The following is a 10,573-nucleotide window of genomic DNA, read 5'->3' as shown; positions in this document are numbered from 1 at the left end:
ATACGGGGTCACTTGCTGTTTTGTCACTAGGATGTGATACTGCTCTTTGTTTTGAATGTTTCCTGGTGCCTTCACACTGTAGCTTTCAAAAACTCAATGGAAGCAAGGCAGTTTTTGTTGGTGATTTGTGTGATGGTTTTGTGATTTAAAGCTGATGAGAATGTTATGGACACAAGAAATATTCCTCCATAAATATACATGTATTTTTATTTGACGGTGTTCGCTTGTCAAGAACAGCAGTTCATGATGATTTGAAATAAGACATTTAACAAGCATTTCAATCTGATATCTAACAGTTACCTTTAGAGAAAAAAATGCAGATAGAATTAATGTGTCTAATTTTCCATTGTTATTCTATTGTATCATCCATGATTGTAAGTGTAGTCTAGTCTAGTTTATTTATATAGCCCTTTATCACAGTCAAGTCTCAAAAGCTTTACATACCATCGTAAGTCTGAAATCAATACTGGCTGTAGTCAGATATGGTGGATGTGGAGGGATTACAACAGATGAGGTGTTATTCACACTGGATGTTTGTTTGTTTGTCTGTTTGTCAGCAGGTTTACGGAAAAACTACTGGCCCGATTTTCATGAAACTTTGTGGAAGGGTGTAGCATGGGCCAAGGAAGAACCCATTAAATTTTGGAGCGGATCCAGATCCCACTCACGAACAAGCAATAATAGCACGACCCTTGGCGGAGGGCTGCGCTCTCCGAATGCCCTTCTAGTTCAATATGTGACCATCCACTTTCTACTTCATGCTGACTTAACTCCGCTGCACTTCTGCTCCATTCCCAGGAATGGAGCAGGAATGGAACTTTTACTATCTTTTAACAAGTTAGCTGTCAGATTTTTCTTATAGGTACAATATACTAATTTGGTTTGAACTACTGTATAATGCTCAGGAAAGAAGTAATGCAGGATAGATGCAGGAAATATGCATGAAGAGAGTGACAATGGCACTGTGCACCTTGTATAATTAATTAACACCCCCTCTGTTAATCAGAATAAAGTATTCTGGCAGGCCATAGGATACACAAATATGACAGAATCCATTGTAAAAAAAAAAAAAAAACTGGTCAAGCTTCCTTTCTGCACAAATGGGTGTTAACCGTCTACATGCATTCTTCCCCGTGAGCTAAACAGAATTGACCGTATTCACACAACGGCCATCACTCAGGTTGGGAAACTATACCTAGAGGAGCGTGTTCAGCTCTGTGTTACTGTTGTGTACCAAGAAGGATCTCCAGAATCAGGAGGTTCACATTTTAATATGGCCCATTATTGCAGCCAGAGTCTAGCATAGACCTATAGGTAGTTAGCTAGTAGTTTACTAACTATAAGCTAACTAACTTCCCTGCTAAATTCAGACGTTGTTCCCAGGGTTGCTAGCTAATTTGACAACTGTTCGGTGTATCTGAAGTCCTCACTTATGTGTTGAAGTAACACCAGTCTTATATGCTAATCTTCCAGGTAGAGTTTCCCACCCCAAGAGTGTTCAAAATGGCCGCCATGTGAAGGACAAGCTGGTCCCATGCTAACAGCTGTTTTAACCACAAATCAGTGGGTAAAGTCCTTTTTTATTTCAACCTTTATGTATCCAGGGAAAGTCGGCTGAGCATGCTTGCTCTTTTCCAGCGACGTCCTGCTTCACATTCATACAATTGCACACATTCCCACCAGGGAGCCGCCCAGTACAACCACAGTCTTCTACTGTTGGCCGCTGAGCTCGGGGTTGAATGTCTTGTTTAAGGACATGTGTTGAGAGAGCGTTTTGTCAAAAACAATGTAGAACAAGCATAGACCTACTTTTAGCTCAGAACGCTGACAACACGTTCTGCTTGCTGAGAATTTGGCCCAAATTAGCCTTAGTGGTTATTTACAGATATCTATAAAATAAAAATATATCTCTCATTTTTTCCTATGGACTTCATCCTCATCTCTGCTCTAGTGCAGGTCAGGCTTGGTGACTGGGGGTGGCAGGTCCTGATCCTGGGTCCTGCTCTGGGCTCGGTCGTTCACCACGTTCCTTAGGCGTCTCTGCCAGGCCGACTGCCCGTCCTGACGGAGCCTCTTCACTGGAGGACCATCGTCTCCCTCCTCCCCTGCTCCTCCCTGCTCGTCTTCCAGTGGACCTGCACAGCCTCTCTTGTTGGGTGATTTGCCGGTCTTGATCATGTTGTTGATCTCACGCAGACGCTGTGAGAGCAGGAAGGATATAGACATGAGAACATGTAGTGGAAAATACAATACATCAAACTAATTGCACCCCCCTACACATTATAGTTACCCTACAAATTAATGAAAACTTTTGGGTGAGTGCGTATATCCAGTAATGGTAAAATATAAACTGTGACCTTGTAATTGTATGGTTCCATCCAATGTTTTGGTCAAAAATAAGTCAATCACTTGCTCTACTGAAGTAGAATTTTGAAAATATAGGTAGAAACTACCAATGTAACAATATTACTTTTGATCACGGAATCATATGCCCAATATCTGAACTGAACTACTCTGAACACACATGAAATTATATAATTTCAAGATGACAGAATGACCACTCAAATGATTTGCAACATAATAATGACCACTGACCGTTGAAGGGCTGCTGCTGAAGTAGTAGCAGAGTCCGGGTGTGCGAGGGGGGGTGGAGGATGGGTATGGTGAAACGTAGAGGGAGTGGCTGCTGGACGGCCGGTGTCTGCGAGGAGATCCTTTCCACTCTTTGGGGTATGGAGACAGAGGAGGAGTTTCCTCCTGGACAAGAGATACACAACATGAAAACATCCTCTTAGAATCTCCTGCCTTTAGAAATCAAGAGTTCCAAAATGGAAGAGTTCCAAATGGAAATGTAGAATTCCAAAATTCTACATTTCCATTTTGGGGAAAAATTATTACTCTAATTTTGTCATTAAATATTGCTAAAATATTGACTATTCAGACTGCTCAATTCAGAGAGTTGCATGAACTGAACTGAATTTGACTGAATTGGATTTCACCAAATTACACTGAATCCAGTGAGAAAGGCAGATACAGTTGGACTGGCACCTGTTATTCAGTTCCAGTTAGCATCACTGACATGGCAACATCCTCCCTACAGATAAAAGGCGCATTTTCCTAGCTAGTCCGAGGATTCAAACTGGCAACCTTACAGTCATCACCTTGCTTCTCTCACCTTTGGGCTTCTGCAGCCTCACCATGTTAACTTCTTTTACTACATCTTGTTTGATTTGTACAACCACTGATAATATTCAGGTAGTCAAAGTGGTCAACTTACCCCAAGTGTGGCTTGAGAAGTGGGGGAAAAGCGCAGGGCAAAGTGGTCCATCTGTTTAGTGTAGACCTGGTTGTAGAAGTAGATGAGATTGCCCCTCTCCTCCTGCTGAGGTCCAGGGTGATGTGTTGACGGTGTGTTGGGGGTGGGGAAGCTTCCTCCATGCTCTCCATTATCTGTGCTCAACAACAAAATGAATGACCAATTGTGACCTTGGAATTGCAAAATCTCCTAACATTATTGATATAATGTAATTGATGTATCATAATTAATTGATTTATGGTTAATTGATGTGTTGTAATTATTGACATAATGTGTTATTGATATAATGTAGCCCTGCAACAGGGTCTGGCTGGCCTTAGATCAATGAAATGGTTCATTCAAAGCTGCACTCAGCGACTGCACATGCTGGCGGCTCCAAATGGCAGATAGGTAACTGTTTGAAACTGTTTGACACTCATGTTTACCAACCCGGCCGGTCTGTGATGCGTTAACCCAAGGAAACCAAAGGGACCAGAGAGGAAAAGATCTATTGTTGGTGAGCCCAGCTTTCTCTGGACAGAGCGCCATTAGCTGCAGTTTAGGAGACCGTTTGTATTTCACTCTTTCACTCAAGTTTTGATCGTCAAATTCCTGTAGGTGGAGAAGTGACCACAATCATTTAATTTGGGCAAATATGAATCTACAGTGTCTCAGTTTGTGGGGATGGGACACTTTTCTCAATTGCAGCCCTACTTTGTGATTTAGGCTGATAAGACAGGTTTATTTTTACAGCTTGAAGTGGGTACAAATGCAAATTCTCAAAGGTTACATTAGTTTTGCTGTATGGAATGTGAAAACATAAAATATTTAAAAAACCCTTTGAACATAGATTGATGGAATAATGTAATTCCAACCTCTGTAGTTATGATAAAGACTTTCTTTTTTTCTTTTTTTTAATAATTCATTATTGAATTAATGTTGTTTTAGCAACTTTGAAACCTTCATTGACTAAAAGGCTCAATATAGGCAGGTGCACCAATATGTTCCCTGAGCAGTGAGGGAGCAAAGTTGATTTCATGTACATTATGCAGAATAATATATGTCTTGTGATGTCTGTGTAAATCAGACTGTATTGTACCATATCGCATGACTGATTCGTCTCCTCATTGGTTAAGCAGAGGAAGGTTTAATCATATTCCATCACCTCCACATGCAGATGACTGAGTTGATTTGTAATGTGCTACAGTATATTTTGAAAGCTCTTCTTACTGTTGTTTCCAGCAAGATAATTTTCTGTCTCTCCCCCTGACATCAGCACATTTTTGCAGACCTGTGGACAGAAACACAGTCTCCGTCCATTACTTAGCCATAACAGCCATAACACAGCCATAACACACCTCAGATGAATTCACATTCAATTCAATAGATTATTCACTTTAAATTCAATCTCTTCATTTGATGATGATGATGATGATGATGATGATGACGATGACAGCGCTCATTCTCAGTTAATTCTTAATAGGTTGAATTTGAAAACACTCTTATGTCAAACATCTTAAAATATTTGAATTTTGAAGCAAATCAGCTTCCTGAAATGAAAGTGCATTGACTCCAGGCCTGATCCATAAACAACGCAGAGCGGATGAGATTACAAAATATTATCTTTGGAAATGAAACCAGTTAGAAGCTGTTCTCCCATACTGATTAAACAGATGGCAGCAACAATATCAAAAGCTCTGTCTTACACTGTTGCTGGTTTGTGGCTGGGACTTGTAGCATTTCATTATGCGCTTGAAGGGCATGTCGACCTTAGTAATCTGTGAAAGCAATGCAAATTATATGAGTTAATATTATTGATAAATGATTTCATACAATGAATACTGCACAAAACAGTGGCCAGTCTGCACTATTTTGTTAGTAGGTTACTATCTGTCACAGTCACTCAGAGTGGTGAGAGAGGAAAGCTGGGAAGGAGATTCAGCAGAATAACAAGAACTGTGATTTTAACTTATGTAATTGTGAGTGTGTCCCTCTAAATGGGTTGAAAATATAATTGTAAATGCAGACATGTTCATGTAGTAAATCCATAGATAATGTTATTATAACATCACAGCATTATAGTAACTCCAAATTATTACATTGTAAGGAGTGTAACATATTTTTAATTGATGATGGAATAATAATGACTAACAGTGAAGTGACAAGTTATTACATTATTGCTACATGCCAAAACCAGACCTGGGTCAAATAGTATTTGTAAACAGTTCACAGCATTTATTTTCACCTGTATAGACAATACAAAAGTAGACTAAGTTGACCTTCAAATATGTTCTTGTGATTGTCTAAATGTTTTACTACTTGTATCGTTCTAAGTGGCAAATGCTGGCCATTTTGCACATAATATAAACATGCCTCGACTCAGGAAAGAAAGACCATCACATGTACTTAGAACTTCTGTCAAATAGAAGCAGCCATGAAGAAGACCACCTTAGCCATGATGTAGATGGCACACATGAGCAGCTGGTCCAGGTGTCGGTCCAGCATGAGGTTGGTACAGTTGACCAGTGAATGCTCAAAGCAGGTCCAGATCTTCAACCGCAGCTCATCAGAAATGCCCAGCTTGGAACACAACTGGCTCAGACGCCGGCTCATCAACAAGTAGACCTGAGGCAAAAAGAAAGCACGGCAACAGTAAACATGTCATCTCCAATGATGCAGGTCTCATAGCTAATCCCTGACAAATATGTTGCCTTACTTTGACCTGGAATTTGGACCTAATTTTGAAAATGCTGGAGTGCTGTGGTGAGATGCATCATTCCCTCAAGATTTGTCAAAATCTGATCAGTAATGACAGACGAATGGAAAAAGTGGACAAATGAATGAATGAATGAATGAATGGAGACCAACCCATGGAGATTCCATCATTGGGGACAATCAGAAAAGAATCTGTTGTGCCTTAGAAGAAACAGGGTTACATGGAAAATTCCATTCCATTCATTTTCCATGATTTTTCCTTCCTTTGTTGAAATTGCTTTTCAGCCCAGAAAAGCTCTAAAGGGGCAACCAGTCTAATTTTCACTTGAGTTAGTCTTGCTGTGAAGACAACCAGCTGAAAACCACCATCTAATGTAATAAAAGCGTGAAACAAGTTGTAAAATACATTCTGGTATATTCCTGTAAAGTAACCTATTTGTAAAATTTACACCTCTAAAATCCCATGATATTCCATAATACATAATACAACACACATTAATCGCTATAAAAAACATATGTAAGTAGACCGTCTTGGCCTTTTGAGTAAAATACGATGGAGTCGGTACAGCAGACGCACCTGTGATCAGCCTACCTTGCGCATGAACAGACAGAGGGAGCTGGTTCTCTGCGGTCTGTTGACAGCGGATGGGCTGTGGCCCTGCTCAGCACTGGTGGACAGCCCAGCCACCACATTGAGACACACTGGGAAGATTAGATTAGATTAGATTAGATATACTTTATTGATCCCCAAAGGGGAAATTCATAATGCCACCAGCGCAGAACATGCAGTCTAAAATAGAGACAAACAAACAAACGAGAAAATAAAAGACAAAAGACAAAAAACAGAGGGGACAGTCACCATCACACAACTGTACAGTATAAAACAAAGATCACTCTACATACAGTACAGTTCATCAACATAAAAGACAGTGTTCATTCAGTAGTTCATAGGATCAATATCAATATTAAGTATAGAACTGTAAACCAGAGTGATTGATTTGAAGTTGATTACATCGTGATAGTTCAGTGAGGGTCCCCAGTAAGAAGTAGGAGTGTCAACACTGTCTGGATACAGTCTGTCTGTTGTTAGCTAAACATGTTTTCCAAATGGCAGATATTGCGCTATATTCCATATATCATATCATGTACTATTACTGTTACTATTATTATCATCATATCATTACTTATAACAGATCTTGAGAGTAATGGATTAGTTGTGATGGGATTGCAGTAATCAAATTACAAAAATAGTAATTTAAATCCAAACTACTGTTAAAAACAATCAGATTATGGTAATCAGATTATACACATCCACCATTTGAAAAAAAGACTACTATGATAATAAAATGATTGTCCTTACACAAAAATAATTCTTGTAATTATAAAGAGAAAGGGTACAACTAACATTTCAGCATTCAAGCAAGTCAGTGCCATAATCAGTTATTTTTTCAGTTGTGTATTTTTTGCATCGTCTATGACTTTGGGTATTCTTTGTGTTAAACCCCTTTTTAATCTGGAGAACCCTGTTTAAATCAACTAATGGAAGCGATTCCATCAGTATGTACTCAGTAATCTGTAATGGATTTCATTCTGCAGGCCGTCTTCAGGCCCTGCCTTGTAATAACTATCTAATGGAGCAAGAGATCCTTACGCTGAACCGGTATGGTGAGTTGCTGTCCACTGTTGGTGGAAACAGTGGCTGCAGCGATGGTAACCACAGTCTGACCTGGGAGGAACACAGAGGGAGCGAGGCCTCGTCTTGCAGGACCGGCTCTGCTACGGTCAACTGTCATGTGAGAACCAGCAGAGGGCGTGCTGTACAGACCCAGGACCGTCATGGGCGAGCTGGAAACCCCTTGGATCAAGAAGGTAATGATTAAGCTTTCATTCACTCTGACCTTCATAATATACATTATAGAATAAACTCTAGCCGATAACATGTGCTTAACATTAAAGGGGCAGTAAAATTTTTACTTATTGCCCTATTTAAAATGAATGTGGGTCATTTTGGCTGTGTTATTTAGAGATAAAATAAATTTTCTAATGTATGATAGAGAAATATAAAATTTGCATAGGTTAAGGTAGCAGTGATTTTGAGGAATACTGTTAAGTGGACTGTATAATAAAAGTAGTAATGTGGTACATTACCTCCTGGTGGGTTTCCACTGGTTCTGTTTCCATGTGTGTTTCGGTCGGGGTTGTTTGGATCTTCAAAATGTGTAGGAGGTATCACCTGCATATCACACAAATAAAAACAGATCTTGTTAAACCCCTGCCTGTGCCTAGAAATGGTGTTGTGCTTTGAACAAAAAATCCATCGTGTTGTCTCATTGTTCACATACAAAGACAGTGCAGAGTACAAGTTTCAGTCAAGTCTCTGATTTCATTCAATGTCTCTCAGAAGTCAAAGTCAGTAGGATTTTGCAGCATCACCTTGCGGCCACCTTGAGAAAAAGATCCTGGTGTCTGGGTATGTGTGTTCGTGTGTTAATACCAACCTGTTGGCAGGTAGGCAGATGGCCCTGGTTGGCCGTGATGCTGTGCCACAGCGGAGAGTCCCTGGTCCAGGCCAAGCTTTCCAGAACTTGCTCTTCCACTTGGCAGAGGTGTCTGACCACAGCGGGAGGCAGGCCCTCATCAGCCCGCACTACAGGCACAATCACCTGTCAGACCACAGAAAACACACAGGACGGTATCCCAAAAGTTAGACGTGGTGGGTTTGTGTTTCCCAGACCAGATGGGAAAACATTGATTATCAATACAATACTGTACTGTGTTGCCTGTGTGAATGTGTATGACTGTATGAATGTGAAGTAAGGGGGGAAACATGTGCTCAGCAAAACCCTTGAAAAAAAACCCTGTTGAAAAAACAGCATCAATAAAAGTGTTGAGAGAACCACTTATCATCTCATAATCCGACCAGGGTCAAGCAATATTTTAAAATAATACTTACTAATGTTTGTTTTAACTGGTCAGAGTCTTATATGGGGTTTACAGCATCAGGACTATTCCGATATCACAGCAGATTTTACAGTGTTGATTTTTCAGTGACAGAGTTGACAAGTGTTGATTGGAGTGTTTTTGTCCACTTGTAGAGCTGATATGACTCTGGTCAAAACTATCTAAAAAGTTAAATTAACTGATGGTGTGGGTTTACAGAAACAGTGAAATAGTATTGATTTTTACACTCTCAGATTAAAATTAATTGACAATTTTGCTGCGTATACTAAATACTAAATTTACACCTATGTATGGTAAAATAAACCATGCAAAGTATTTGCAAACTCAGGCTGACTGATGTTTGCACATACTGTACATTTCATATGCTCTTCTCACTGAATGTGTACACACGCTCACATAGACGGGCACACACCAACACGCACATGCACACGCTCGTGCAAGCACACACACACCCACACACACCTTGTACAAGTCGTATGGTGGCAGGTTGAAGATGTGGAGGAGTTGAAGGAAGCCACCTGGTAGACGGAGTGAGAATATGGCAATCTCCAGACAGCAGACCACCAGAGAACGCTGGCTAAGTTCATGCTCCAGAATACCCTGGATGACAAACAAACACACTTTAAATGCTTCATTTGAATACACTAAAACCAAATTACACACACATGATCCCACACACACGCACTTGCAAAATGAACACAGAAAAAAAAAAATGAACACACAAAGTCAGACATGAAGAGGAACATACTCTGCATCTACCAAACTGACCTGACACTTTACTCCACGTTCATACAGCGCCCCTAGTGGGAACAAATGGAGGTGACAGGTACAGTACATGTGTTCCAGTTGTGGCCATGGGAGAGCAGCACACTCACTAAGATGTGGTTGATGCCAGGCCTCTTTTTCTCTTGACTGGCGAGGCCCTCTAGGACTCTGTAATACCAGACCTCTGCCTCACAGCAGCACATCGCTGCCAACTCTGTGAACAGTTTCACATGGATTACATATGATATGTATCAACAACAAGAGTTTCACACCAGCAGTAGATACCCATTGCCAACTACTTTGTAGAGCTATATTAAATAGTCTACATGGAAATATAGCCATACAGGTAACACTTTACAATAAGGGTACATTACATGAGCTTAGAATTATAAGGTTCTATCTGCCTTCAGGATAGTTCTGAGATATTGAGCTCCAAAGTTTTCAGCATCCATTGAGTTAAATGGAGATGGGTCCTTTTGTTTTAGACATTACAGACTCAAAAATCATTATTTTCAAAAAATAACACCACACATATGTCAACAGGCACTCATAGAATAGGTTCATGTGACTAACTCAGATAGAACCTTATAATACCGAGGTCACGATTAATCAAGGGTTAGTAACCAACCCTTAATTGACAGTTAACTATTGTGTATGGTAATCATTTACTAATGGTGTTCATGTTAACTAATGTATTAATTTATACATTATTTAATCTTTATAAACTATTAAATAATAATGTATTAATACCTTAGTTAACATGAACACCATTAGTAAATTATTACCAGACACATTAGTTAACTGTTAATTAAGGGTTATTTAATGCTTATTAAGCAT

The 10,573-nt window shown here is 39.8% G+C and overlaps 1 protein-coding gene across 2 annotated transcripts; it reads right to left on the bottom strand.

Annotated features, from left to right (window-relative positions):
* Window positions 1–217: 217 nt before the first annotated feature.
* On the bottom strand, window positions 218–9,945 carry LOC139665172 (retinoblastoma-like protein 2). 2 transcript variants are annotated; one of them, XM_071544154.1, is made up of 12 exons: window positions 9,847–9,945; window positions 9,434–9,571; window positions 8,509–8,673; window positions 8,159–8,243; window positions 7,662–7,865; window positions 6,603–6,712; window positions 5,744–5,920; window positions 5,002–5,073; window positions 4,526–4,586; window positions 3,278–3,450; window positions 2,596–2,757; window positions 218–2,199 (listed from the first exon to the last, which is right to left on the bottom strand). In XM_071544154.1, the coding sequence occupies exons 1-12, from the start codon at window positions 9,937–9,939 to the stop codon at window positions 1,948–1,950; spliced, it is 1,692 nt and encodes a 563-aa protein (XP_071400255.1). In that variant the 5' UTR covers window positions 9,940–9,945; the 3' UTR covers window positions 218–1,947. The 2 variants fall into 2 exon arrangements, with proteins under 2 accessions (XP_071400255.1, XP_071400256.1); XM_071544155.1 differs by lacking the exon at window positions 9,847–9,945 and adding an exon at window positions 9,740–9,816.
* Window positions 9,946–10,573: the final 628 nt, after the last annotated feature.

The sequence above is a fragment of the Centroberyx affinis genome, unplaced genomic scaffold (genome assembly GCF_046629955.1).
Source record: "Centroberyx affinis isolate AG114_WGS23_722 - 3 ecotype Tasmania unplaced genomic scaffold, CSIRO-AGI_Caff_v1 ptg004476l_1, whole genome shotgun sequence".
Lineage (NCBI taxonomy): Eukaryota > Metazoa > Chordata > Actinopteri > Beryciformes > Berycidae > Centroberyx > Centroberyx affinis.
Note: the sequence above shows the minus strand (reverse complement) of the source record. Positions and strands in the feature narration are given on the sequence as shown.

Bases quoted from the DNA above. Each gene is read 5' to 3' on its own strand.
- LOC139665172 (XM_071544154.1), bottom strand. From the start codon at position 9,939: ATGTGCTGCTGTGAGGCAGAGGTCTGGTATTACAGAGTCCTAGAGGGC. The intron at 8,674-9,433 runs GTGTGTGTGGGT...GTGGTCTGACAG, and splicing joins CACCATACGACTTGTACAAG to GTGATTGTGCCTGTAGTGCG. The intron at 2,758-3,277 runs GTAAGTTGACCA...TCTCTTGTCCAG, and splicing joins CTTCTCAAGCCACACTTGGG to GAGGAAACTCCTCCTCTGTC.